General features: G+C 46.8%; 3 protein-coding genes across 3 annotated transcripts; all 3 read right to left on the bottom strand.

The window, feature by feature from the left end:
- Positions 1-1,012: 1,012 nt before the first annotated feature.
- Positions 1,013-2,635, bottom strand: N7495_004349 (uncharacterized protein; the record flags this gene model as incomplete). Its single annotated transcript, XM_057207000.1, has 1 exon — positions 1,013-2,635. One exon carries the CDS (start codon positions 2,633-2,635, stop codon positions 1,013-1,015), a length of 1,623 nt encoding a protein of 540 aa, XP_057064680.1.
- A 4,384-nt stretch (positions 2,636-7,019) lies between these two features.
- Positions 7,020-8,044, bottom strand: N7495_004348 (uncharacterized protein; the record flags this gene model as incomplete). The annotated part of the gene is made up of 4 exons (XM_057206999.1): positions 7,020-7,267; positions 7,330-7,489; positions 7,555-7,893; positions 8,009-8,044. The coding sequence occupies 4 exons, from the start codon at positions 8,042-8,044 to the stop codon at positions 7,020-7,022; spliced, it is 783 nt and encodes a 260-aa protein (XP_057064679.1).
- Positions 8,045-8,582: 538 nt separating this feature from the next.
- Positions 8,583-12,610, bottom strand: N7495_004347 (HECT domain protein; the record flags this gene model as incomplete). Its single annotated transcript, XM_057206998.1, has 3 exons — positions 8,583-8,705; positions 8,767-12,321; positions 12,350-12,610. 3 exons carry the CDS (start codon positions 12,608-12,610, stop codon positions 8,583-8,585), a joined length of 3,939 nt encoding a protein of 1,312 aa, XP_057064678.1.
- Between the last annotated feature and the right edge of the window lie 219 nt (positions 12,611-12,829).

Raw genomic sequence — 12,829 nt, 5'->3', positions numbered from 1 at the left:
AAAAGCTGATGTTGACTAAGCCCCAAAAACAAGTTTGTCAGATATTTTTCATATCAATCTTGGAAATAATTGCCTGGAAATTCCGAATATGTAATTATTTTTTATGTATTATATGTGGTTGCTGAGCTACAGGTTTTCAAAGTTTGCAAGTTCTGCGTATATGAGGTCAAAATTCAGCCTAATTCAGACTAGCGCTAAAAATACTGGTCCAGTACACCCCACTAACTACTTGAGGTCCTAGTTTTAATGCCTTACTGTGTAGATAAATTTCACTATAGGAATTAGTTACGCACGATAGAGTGATTGATCATAACCTTATAGGCGAGCTAAAGAGGTTAATCATGATTTATTGGAAACCCCATTATGAAGTTTCCTGCCGCTTCTTCCCCGCATTTCAACCATCTCATCTTGGGTTCTCATTATCTGCAGGTGACCATCTCACTGCATATTTCTATATGCAGACGTCAATCTTACTGCAGATTATGGTCGCCGTCCAGATATCCCTTATTTAGTTTCTACTGATAACTACGTGATAATGCTAACCTAATTAGGTTAGATTATTGTTGGAATATCGGACAAACGACATCCCAGTTTAGACTACATCACGAATCCCTGTTCAGAGTGCATCGCAAACGACAACCTTGAACAATATGCATTTATAATAGTGATGTCCGGTCTTTACCGACTCTTCTGTCTTAGACGATGGAACACATTCGTCTCAGACAGAAGAGCAACTTATACGATAAATAGCTAGTCCTCACTATGAATGAAAACCCAGATTTTACAACCACTTCAAAAGAATACAAAGATATTATAGGGGCGTAAAGCGTTTCCTGTAATAGGTGTTAGAAGTGGGCCTTAGCCTCTCATCAACCTTATTGAATCCACCGGTGTACCGACAATACTTAAGTCCTTAGTATGATCTAGCTACATATAGGTATGAAATATGATAGTTTCTTCTCTGGTATATAAGACTTCGATAATGATTTGGTGCCCAAATTGCCACGCCAAGCTATGGACAGTACTCTACATCGCCAATTTGCCCGCGCCACTCAAAATGAACGACATCCAGGATCTTTCTGAGATTTTCTGGGTCCATGAGACTGCGGGTACTATCAGCTAGCCAGGCCAAGTGCGACTTTGGAGAAGATCGATACAAATGGTATGATATGTCCATCTCCTTTCGAGGTCTCGTAATTTGAGGTTTTTCATCTCCGATGGTGCCGTATCCTTCCAGAATCTCAAGGAAGTCTTGATATTTACTTCCTGACAGCGATGCATATTCACATTTTGGATAGTCTTCCACCTCATGCACTTCAAGTACCAATTCGAACAATTTATGGTGAGAAGCCATAACAGCCCAGTTGCAAAAGCTCATTACCACCATAGCGCTGATTCGTGAGGACTTAACAGCTCTATAAACCTTTTCCAGACAATCAGCAATAATTCCATCGAGATACTGGCAGAGGCAACCTCGGATTCCTCTAAGGACCGTGTTTTCTCTCTGCTTGCGCATTGTATCGCTGCGAAAGTCGATTAAGTCGTTGATGAGACTACAAACTTCCGCAAGCTCCATATAATCTTTCTCGGATATTTCCTCGCCAGTGGCTATTGATGCTGCCATAATACCAATATATATGGCCACATCAATATGTCGATGAACATTCATTCCGGTCATACGACTACCATATGTGCCGGCAGGAATTCTTGGTTGGGCATGGTCACGAAAGTACCCAAGAACGCGAAATTGGATGGTTGAAGCGACAAGATTATCAAATTGCCAGTCAGTTAGAATACCAGCAAGGTTGCAGAACTTCAGGAAGGCCATGGCTGCCCCTCCAACACCCTGCAGTAAGGAAAGTGTCTTCTCATCTGCTGCCTCACAGTAATCTCCAATCAAGACATCATTCCCTGAATCAGCTATGGCTCTCTGGAGGCCATCATCAAGGAAGCCAGCTCCACAAGCCATCGCAAAGAAGTATTTAGCGTCCGCGCAAAGCTTCACCTGTTCATGGGTGGGGTATAGTTGGTTGTAGGCAGTAATACCAGTATCACAATGAGGATTTGGCCTTCTGTCAGGAGCTTGCAATTTAGGAACTCTATCAAATGTTCCAAAGCAAGTATTAGGAAGGGGTATTTGATCCGAGTTGGCCAATGCTAATTCCAACATAGCATCTTCAAGTTTCTTGGCGCTGAAGAGGTCACGAATATTCCATTCTTCTCCATGTTTATTGACCACCTCTGCCGCTTTCATCATTTTGCCGATTGCCTCGCACTTGCTGAGTTGAACCAACGACTCTATACTAACACCTAGGGGTGGTGGGTAGAGTCCAGTACAATTACAATTTGTCCGGGGATCGTAATTTTGGCTGAGAACGTTGGTTTCATCGCAAGATGGAGGGACGCTGCCTCCGAGAATGATATCTTTGGTCTGAAGCTTTCTTTTGAAGCTAGTAACGGCTTGATCTAGGGTGTGCTGGTCAAGGAGTTTATGGATATTTTCGTCGCGAAACATGGTAATGATTTCATCAAAAGGTAGAATGTCATCGTTACTTGTGAGGTCGTTATCAAATGGTAGAAGCCAAGAATCTACCCATTTCAGGTAGACAGATAGTCGTGTATTATCAATGGCCATGCTTGTATATGCCTATTCCATATTCTGGTACCTAGGTAATACTTTCTCGAAACATCTTCTGAGTCCCACCGAGGGGAATGGATTTATATATCCACTACCCCTTATTTTATCCACTGCCCCTTATCTTTTTATACTTTCAAACTCTTAACAGAACCCAAGGTAGACGATGGGCTAAATCACGGTGAGTGACGTAGCTCTTCTTATATAAAGCTCCTTATTAGGTCCTACACTTTCTCGATCGTCTCTAGGCCATATCGAGTTGTGATGTGCAAGATTAGGCTTCTTAATTTAGCTTAATATCCACTCAATCAAGGATCCAAACTTCAGGAGACTTTCAAAGATCCGAAAAATTCAAGATTGAACGAAAGACGATGTTGGAATGTCAAAGGTCCGATACGGGGTTTATGCTGTACGTAAGCAGGATCCATAATGTGTGTATTTAAGCGGGATTTCATCCCTAGAAATAGAGTATTATGAACCTAGATAAGTAATGGTTGAATAAACAAGTCTAGGTACTCGGGTAAAAGAGCTGATAATGGAACTGGAAAGTGTGATTGGTTCGCTATAGTCTACCAATATTGAGGACTGATAAAAGTTGGAAAGCCCACCCAAGTATAGAAAAGGTCTTAGTGGGCATTTTCCACTTTGGTCTCGGAAATTTCTTTTCTTTTCTTTTCTTTTCTTTTCTTTACTTTTATGTCACGGTGCCAGCTCAGACGACTACTGATTGATTAGATAGTGCGGGCCACGTGACCCGCAACCTCATGTAAACTCAGAACCTTGTCTGAATGTAGCTCTTCAAGCTACGTCTTCGTCTTAGCCTGCCAGTTAATGCAATACTGTCTGTCCAGTTCTAGTATAATTCTACTCACCTGCCCGCCCCGTGACACTACGTAGCTTCTACCCTATACTAGAGCTGCCGCCCGCCAGCATGCCCTGTCCTGAACCGCCCTTGAACGCCGATTCTATTGAAGAATTCCTGGCTCACGTCCAAGAACACCCCGACGTCTAGGTGCTGTACCTCCGGAATATGGAGGGCTACTCTCAAGAAATTGAGAAAGATAACCAAACCCTCCGCCAAGCCGCGACTGAAAGCGAGGAGACTCGGCACCGCAGGGAGGGCGTTATTAGATATCAGGAGGAGCGCATCAACAGCTTATACGACAAGATTGTTGGGCTCGAAGTCGAAAAAAATCAGATCCTGAACTCCGCCCTGCCTGCCGTACGAACCCCCCCCCCCCCCCCCCCCCCCCGACCGAAAACACTCCTGCCCAAGGTATTGAGAACCTAGCAGATATCCCTACGCGAGAACTTGCACCGACTCCTACCCTGGGTCCCCGGTCTGCCTCCCTTAGTGAAAGAATCCCTGACCCGAAAGAGTTTGATGGAACTCGCAGCGACCTCCGCCGCTTTACGCAGCAAATCCATGGCAAGATGAACGCGAACTAGGACCGTTTCCCGACAGCTACTGTCAGACTTACTTATGTCGCGGGGAGACTCACTGGTAAAGCGTACGAGCTAGTACTGCCAAAGATCTCGTACGGAGTTCCCCAGTTTATAGACTACCCGCAAATGCTTGAATATCTCGAGAAGGCCTTCGGCGACCCTGATAGAGTCCAGAATGCCCAGAACCGCTTATACCAGCTCCGCCAGAAGAATAACGACTTTAACACCTTCCTATCCGAATTCCAGCGTTTAGCCCTAGAGGGCGAACTACACGAAGAAGCTCTGACTCCCCTCCTGACATAAGCTATCTCGAACGAGCTCCAGGATATGCTCTTGCATAACCCAGCTCCGTCCCGCCAGTTTCATAGCTACACAGCCCATCTTTAGTCGCTCGATAACCGCTTCCGCCAACACCAGCAACAGACACACCGTGCCCGCCAACCCACGCCCTTAGGTAGTACACCCCGGGAGAAAATCGCAAGGACCTCGTACGCAGCTGCCGCGACAACGAATATACTACCTAGGACCCTGACTCCCGCCCAAGGCCCTAGCGAACCTATGGATCTCTCTAAGGCCAAGCTCACCCAGCGTGACCGGGGGGAGTGCTTCAGATGCGGATCCAAGGATCATCTAGTCCGGGACTGCCTGCTACCTGACACCCGCCCCCGTTCCCCTGCCCGCCTATATTCTAGCCGAATAGAGAACCCCGCCCAGGCTGACTCCGCTGCCTACGCTGAATCTGCTGATTCTGACTACTCTGTACTCCAGCCAACAAATGGAGTGAGCCTGGCCTAAATCGCGACCAGGTGAAACTCAACCGCGTGCTCCGCCTATCCGCAGCTATGCTGGGAGACTCTATCGAAGAAGAGAACCTCCGCGCCGACGCTTTTATCCTGCCTATAACCCTGACCCAGAAAGAGACCCAGGTCCCTACATACACTATAGTAGATAGTGGTGCAGAAGGGAAGAGGTTCGTCGATGAAGATTGGGCCCGAGACCAGAGCCTTATATTCGAAACCCTGAAAGAACCTATCCGCCTGGAGGCCTTCGACGGCCGAGAGCCCGAGAAGGGCCACATCACCTATTTCGTACAAATGAACATGAGGGTAGAGAACCACTACGAGAAGAAGGCCCTATTCCTCGTCACGAAAATCGCTCACTACCCTGTTGTACTAGTGTAAGGGTTTGAGTCCAATGCGGTTGGGCTACCGTAAACAAGAGAAGAACTAATATGAGAAGGCTACCAGAGGACGGAGGTGTGGGTGTGGTATCCCATAGGGCTCGATTCCACTAGGGTAAATTGGGGACAAGAACAACTCTTGAACTCCTTCAAGAGTCCAAAGACCTCAGAGAGTTAAATACATCAGGAAGTGGCGAATCTCTAACTAGCTTATCCGGGGAACCCCTGCTTCCCTGGCAGCTGGTTCAGCCAGCCAGCTTATGTAGAGAGTCCATTGCCTCTCTCAGCCTTCTTGCAACCCACGCCGTTACAACTAGGCCTGCCTTGGCTTAAGGTCCACGATCCTAGTATTCATTTCGCGAACCATACCCTCGAGCTAAATAGCCTATACTGCCAGAAGTTCTGTAACACCCCCAGTAGGGCCCCGAAGATCCGAGCCCTGCATGATGTCCCGAAGAAAACCCGCCCTATAAACCTGCCTGATCGCCCCTTTGTCCTGGAAGGCCTAGATATACGGTCTATAAGCCTAAGGGCCTGCGCCGCGTACGCCCGAAGCGAGAAGGGCTATCATTTGTTCTCCGCGTCTATAGAGACACTGGACGAGATACTACAACCGAAACTAGACATGTGCATGGGTTGGGTATGGGTCAAAATTCATACCCATACCCAACCCATCAGGGGTAAGGTAAACCCATACCCATATGTGTATTTTTGATGCCTTAATGCCTGATTTTCGCCTCAACCTAAACTAAATTAGGGTAATTAGTGCCTTAGTGCCTAATTTTTGCCTCAATCTAGTACTAACTAGGTGACAAATATCACGTGAAATAAAAGTCTTGGCAAAAAGATGGGTTTATGGGCTGTGGGTTTTACTTCAAACCCATACCCAACCCATATGGGTTTTGGGTAAAATTTCTGACCCATACCCAGCCCATTATGGGTTGGGTTGGGTTGGGTATGGGTTTACCCAACCCAATGAACATGTCTAGTTACCAAACCGAGTCAGCAGAAAGATCCCACCGGATCAATCAATGGAATATAAGAAGCCTCAAGATTTAATTGGAAAGAAAAGTTAGCATGCTTCTATGTATCATGTAGGGATTGTACTCAGCCAAATTTGATTGATTTACTTGGTTCAACGTCGGATGGTATCCCATTGCGGAGGTGATGGTGTACTGTGCTCTGTTGGATTGCTGAATGAGAAACAGATACTAGAATGATTTTGGGCATTATATAGATTTTCAGTTCTCGTGGAAACAGCAACAAGGCCTTTATTCTACCAAGTCATTTGCCATGTTTTTGTCAGGTTAGAAATCGTCTTTGATTCGAGTTCAATGGCCATTGTAAGAAAAGTTGGTTGAAAGAAAAGACTTGTAGCTAAAATAGTACACAATAGCAACTCGAAGCACAGGTCTTTGGTAATCTTTGTTGTATTCTTGGAGACAAGAGATGACAATGCGATAATACACAAATGAGACTAAAACAGTCAACGATAAAGAGCAAGGTGTATCTAGGTATGGTTAAGAGTAAGAACTGCGTTTCAAATGAAGGCTTTTCTTTCCTTCTGTGTTTGTCAATGTGTCAGATTTATCTTTATCAACGATATAAAGAGTCAAGATCTATATAAATGTACACCCTCGGACTACACCGAATTCTGTGCCTTGGGGGATCTTACTGGCTTTGAGGAATCCGATGGTCTTGCTTCTCAGCAGCACCATTCACGAAAGCCTGAGCACCAGCTATCTTCTTAGCAAGATGTTACTTCTCCGCAATAGCCTCTGCCTCAGCGGCATACTGATCACTCCAGCCCTGAGTGCCACGCTTGTAAAGAATTCTCTGCTGCTCACGGTCTAAAGTCCGGCCCTCCTTTCCACGACGCTTCCGCGATTCAAGAGTCTCAACAACGGTAGCGTTCTCGCCCTCCAATAGCCTTCCCTGCAAATCATATTTGTCAATCTCTTCGACGAATTCGTAAGATCGCCATTCCGTATTCTTCCAGCCAGTACCTGGATGGTAAAAAAGGCGTTAGTCATTGTTGTTGAATCGTAAATACTCAGTTCTGGCTTACCATGATATAAAGTGCTGTCCTCCCAATCTTGAGTGAGATAATGCAAAAGACTTCCGTGAGTAACAACAATAATCTCCTTCTCAGGACGGGCTTTTAGCCAAAGGCGGGCGTCGCGTGCGCGCTCATCAATGGCCTCGTTGGTTGCCGCGTAGCGGCCAGTCTATTGACCCCACCCCCAAAACCGTTAGCTACAGCTCATTTAAGAGAACATGAATAGTGACTTACGTTACTGTTCCAACCCTCTCGAACTAAATTCAAGTTAACGGGCTTGTCCGCATACTCCTCTCGTAGATCCGAAGGATCAGTACCTGTATCGCAAGGAAGATCTGATGTCTCTTGCAAATCTGACAGGGCAATAAGTTTCATTTCAGGGTGAGTGGCGAAAACAGGTTCAAAGCTCTTGAGAGCAGTGTCAATTGTGCGATGCAGCGGCGATGCGGTCACCAGATCAATCTGGGTGTGGTATGGGAAGTCCTCTTGCAGCTTGCGGCATTGCGCATGGCCGAGGTCTGTAAGGGTAGGATCGGGAAGAACAAAGTTCTCTGCACTGAGATTGTGGAAGCCCTAGAGATAATGCATCAGTCTATCTGAGCAAATAAAAAAGTGCTCGAATCGTTAAACAGCTATTGACGTGGGGTACACGCTATGTACAGCCTTGCAATTGCCGCAAGCGACGTACCTGAGCATGGCGAACGCAATGGATGATGGGAGGCATGTTGTATGTGAATCAAAATATCACTATTCTAATTCCAGAGAGGTCAGTTCTCCATTGCAAAAAGAAAAAAAAGAAAAAAACCAAAATAGATCAAGAATGACTCTTCTCGGATAAACGTGGGGTAGAACGCCATCATAGATAGTTTCACGGATTCAAGGGTTGAGCAAGAGCGACTCACATCAATTGATATTTGGAATTTGCCCAAATGAATAGAAAAATGGCTTAAATGAGAAAGAAATAGTCAACGCATAAAATACCCAAATTGGATAACGAGGTAGGTGTCCAAGATGAGTCAAACGGACCGAGCATCACTCCGCGCTTGCTTCAGTCTCGCCACCTTCAGGGCACTTTCTCCACATAGCGAAGCCCCACGTGGGACCTTTAATTTATCTAAGCTCAGTAGTATGCAGTTTCCATGGTTATTTCTTCGAGATTTTACAATTAGAAGTAGAGTTATAATTGTTTGTAATGTCTGCGCTAGTTTTATCTCGAAATAAAATGGGTATAGATCCGTTTTCTGGACTTGAATAAATACTTCTCAGGCAACACCGAAACCTTGAGCATTTTCAAGTGCCTTATCTAACTTCTCGATCAATGCTTCTTGAGAAGAATATTCTGGCAGCAGCAGACGACCGAAACATGTCAAGCTCGTTGGAAGACGCTGAAAGGTAAAATTAGTTAGTATGAGTAGAATGATACTGGTGAGAACATATATAACTTACCAAATCTCCGACACCGTTTTTCTGAATCACAAACATGATACTTGATATACCGTTGACTGGGATTCGGTCACTCGCAGTGACGAATTCAAGGAGTCGCGCCTTCTTCTCGGCTGGGTATTGCTTGACAACATGCCAGAAGTCGCGAATGACGCGGTGACTGGGCCCAAATCCGCCCTCATACCGCACATGATTCTCGAGCTCTTTTATATCGATCTCTTGGATACCCTCGACGACCGTCTTCAAAGCCTCTGGAGTAAAAATAGACAAGGCTGAGCGGTCAAGACAAGTATGGAAGCCCCGGACGAAGGCTTCAAATTGGGAACGAATTGACTTGTCCGTCAACCAGAAGATGTAGTCTTTGACAAATTGATGTCGGTTCTGGTTAGTCACCAGGGCTGCTTCCTCGGAAGGTGCGGGTGACTGGAGTGGCAAGGACTCGTGAACAGGCCACACTGCATCACGACGCACTCTCTGCATATCGACTGTTTTAATTTGGCCAAAAGATTCAAAGCTGATCTCATAAGTTCGCAAGAATATATCACCGACATCGCCATCTGACCACTTTAGAAGAACCTCAAGACCCTGGACGAGTTCCGGCCATCCGTCTTTGATGTGGTCCAAGTGTTTCACCTTCAGCCCCAATAGCTTCCGATAGAAAGCAACCGGGAAATTGATTGGGAGAGTAAGCCCATTGTATACTGCAATAGATATCAACGTCCCAAGAAGTTCGAATTTGTACAGTGGTTCTAAAGAGCAGGGGTAAAACCAGGAGATGCGATGACGGGTATCCATGGTGAACATTCCGTGAGACGGATCGAGTGCTTCTCTCATGATAACACGAAAGAATTCCTGCTGGACGCCTCCGTGATCTAACCCTTCCTCTCCCTCATCCATGCCCATCTGGACCTTGAGTGGCCGCATAAGTTCTCGCTTTTCTCGCCGCCACAGCTGATCCATGGCATCTGTCAGGGTTCTGTCTCTGCGGACGACAAGAACAAGGTAGGTTGACATAGAAACCTTTAAGCGCTCAAGCAATGCAGTATCGTCTCTGACGGAAATGCTGCCGAAGGCAGTCTGAGTGACATGTCTCGTTGTCGTCATTGCTGCCTCGAAGTACTTAGCCATTGCAGAATAGTTCAAGGCTCGGAAATATATGACAAGGAATGAAGGTGGGAATAAAAAGGGGTATGATAAGAGATGCATTGTGCGATTGTTTGACAAGTTGCCCGCCCATGCGACGGGCATGTCCAGAGGGTCCAGTCGCTCTGCAAGAATTGGTGTTTGGAAAATCTCTGGAAGCAAGCCAAGCCGATTTCGTTCTTTGTACATCAGGGCCATTATCTGTATGGCACCGCCGGCAGCACTGCTGCGGGCCATTTCAGGGTTGCCATCCCACTCCCGCAAGAGAAGAGTTCGAAGCCACTCGACAATCAGGGGAGCAGGGCCAGGGGTTTGGCTAGATTTGCCTTCAGCTCCAGAAGACTCAAGGTTATGATGTTCACTAAGATGGTCCATGATGCGGTCCAAGACGCTGACCCGTCGTTGTTTTGGGAGATCAAGACCATAACCTTGGCGAGCCTTCAAGATTTCATGATATGCAAGCCGGGCAGTAAGAGCGCGAACGAGGCGGTTGACTAGACGAAGAGCCAATTCATGGTCAAGCCGATCAGTCATCTCCACAGCCTGCTGGGCCTGCTCAGGCGACAGTTTTTGCAGGTCGGCAGATGATGCAACACCGCCAGCGGCACGCATTCGAAGTAAATTATGCCAGGTTCGGACATCAAGAGCTGGGACTGAGCTGACCAAAGTAAATAGAGCGACAGTAGCGATGTAGGCTGCGTCTGCGTCTGACAAATGCTCATCATTGAATGCCTCGGACATTCTTCGTACCACAGGAGGGGCGGCTGTCGGGCCAGTCATTATAGAGCTACGCGACGAACGGCGCGAATGTCGAGCAGAGGAAGTAAAATCTGCTGGTGGTAAGAAAAGCTTATCCAAAGCGCTCCACACGCTGTGCAACACAATATCCCATGGGCAAATCGTATGGAGGAGCTGGAGGGAGCCCAGAAGATTTGGGACATCAAGACAACTTATTATCGTGGATTGCTTGGAGGTGTTCAATCCCGTTTCATCCGTCCCAAAAGAGCGTAAGATATGTCTGGAGCTGCTGAAAACGAAAAACACGCTTTGCGCAATAAATGGAAATACCTGGCACTGGCGAGGAGTGGCAAATCTCCATTCAGGATTATCGAAACCACCCATTGACTGTATGCGATCAAGCTCTTCTTTCCAGATTTCTGAATCTTCCTGTGATTCAATCATAATCTGTCTCAGACCATCAATGATGTGAGGATTCAAATGTGTCACTGTCTGAGCTAGAAATGGAGGGTCAGGCGACTGACGACGGAGTTCATGTTTTGCTTTGCGATTACTTGGAGAGTCGATGTCAACGTTGGACTTCGGGAGCGGGACGCGAGGATTCACGAGACTATCCTCAACGAGATTCTGATTCAAAAATTTTCCACTATCCCAGGAGACGCGCCGTTGATTTTTGGACCGCTCTGGTAGACTTGTGTTTTCCACTTCCCCAATTCGTCCACGATGCTTTTGTGGCCGGTGTTTCAAGGCCGGAGGAGACGGCAAAGGGGTAAATTCGCTAGTGGGGAGATGTGTGTTCATGGCGAATTTTTGGGGTTTGTATTCAGATGACCTTGCTTCTTCGATAGCGGAGCGTGAGGATTGTCGCCAATGATCTACTTCTGTGATCGAGAGTCGCTTGACATGCTGGTTTTGAAATTTGACTTCGACTGCCGTAGGCTGGGGTCCGGAATTCCGTGACGATGGGGTACGAGGTTGCGGATTCTGTGGATGCGATGTGGGCGTTCGTCGTACTGGTTTTGGATTCCTCGTTTCATTGCCTTGTTGCCGTTGTTCTTTTTCTGTATTCGAAGGTATGAGATCGGGATTCGGGTGTGATAAAGACTGCCTCGCTTTCGATGGGAAGGTTTCCGTGGTTCGACGTAGTGGAAGCCATTCAACCATGCGTAATGAAATAGTATCGAAAAGGTTTTGCGTAAAAGATTTGGGGTCTTTTAACGGCTGTTCAGCCGCGCAGTCAAAATCATGGAGATAGTAGGCACTTGGGTAAGTGATATTCTGAGAAATTTCTGGCCCTGCAGCATTACTCGCAAACCCCGAGGCATCTGCCTGGGAGATCTCCATTCTGTTCTTGAAAGCATTTCCGCCGTTACGGTTATAATCGGTACGAATGGAGCCACTTTGCTCCTCGGTGGCGTTGGCAGCAGCTGCCTGGGCTTGAAAGGCGCGGGATCTTTGAAGGGAAATCCGGTGGTAATCATAGACTGTTAACTCAGATGGTAGTCTTGGGTTATTGCAGCATAAGCCACTTTCGGCATCATCCAGGCTAGCGAGGTAGCAGGCCAACGTTCGCGCGCTTAGTTCCGTGTATCGGCGATAGGGGCCATCACTGGTTGTCCGACGACGACTGGCGCAGGTTGGGGTACGACATCCAGGATCGTCACATCCATGAAGCAGCTGGTTTTTATATCTTTGTCAAAAATACATTAGTTTTATCCCGTTCACTAGTGGTATCAACGGTCCGTTTAGGCGCGACGACTGACCTTCTAACTAACGTGTTATATCGTCGCCTACGCTCATCTCGATACCATGGAAGTACTCTTGATGGATCGGTAACTTCAACGGTGTTCTCAACGATTGATTCTGGTGCATTTGGTGGAACTTTGGAACGGTAATACTGAGGTCGCTCAGCAGTGGACCGCGCAATGTCTGGGGAATCGAGGGAAGCCCCGCGGAGCCTTGTCATTATAAAAAGGGTCGTCGCATGCCGGGGCAACCCAGTATCAATAATAAATCAGTAAGATCTCAAGAGGGAAACAAAAATAAGATGGCTTAGAGGGGGTGTCAAGTTAAGAACCAACAGCCTCAGCGCCGTTCATCCTGAGAAGTGGATACATTTGGCGTTGCTAACGCACGGTCCACCTACATACGTGATTCGCCCTCACAAGGAACCTCTTTCCGTCAT

Source organism: Penicillium taxi, assembly GCF_028828555.1.
Source record: "Penicillium taxi strain IBT 34144 chromosome Unknown utg000003l_segment0_segment0, whole genome shotgun sequence".
NCBI classification, from domain to species: domain Eukaryota; kingdom Fungi; phylum Ascomycota; class Eurotiomycetes; order Eurotiales; family Aspergillaceae; genus Penicillium; species Penicillium taxi.
This window is presented reverse-complemented; position numbering and strand designations above follow the sequence as displayed.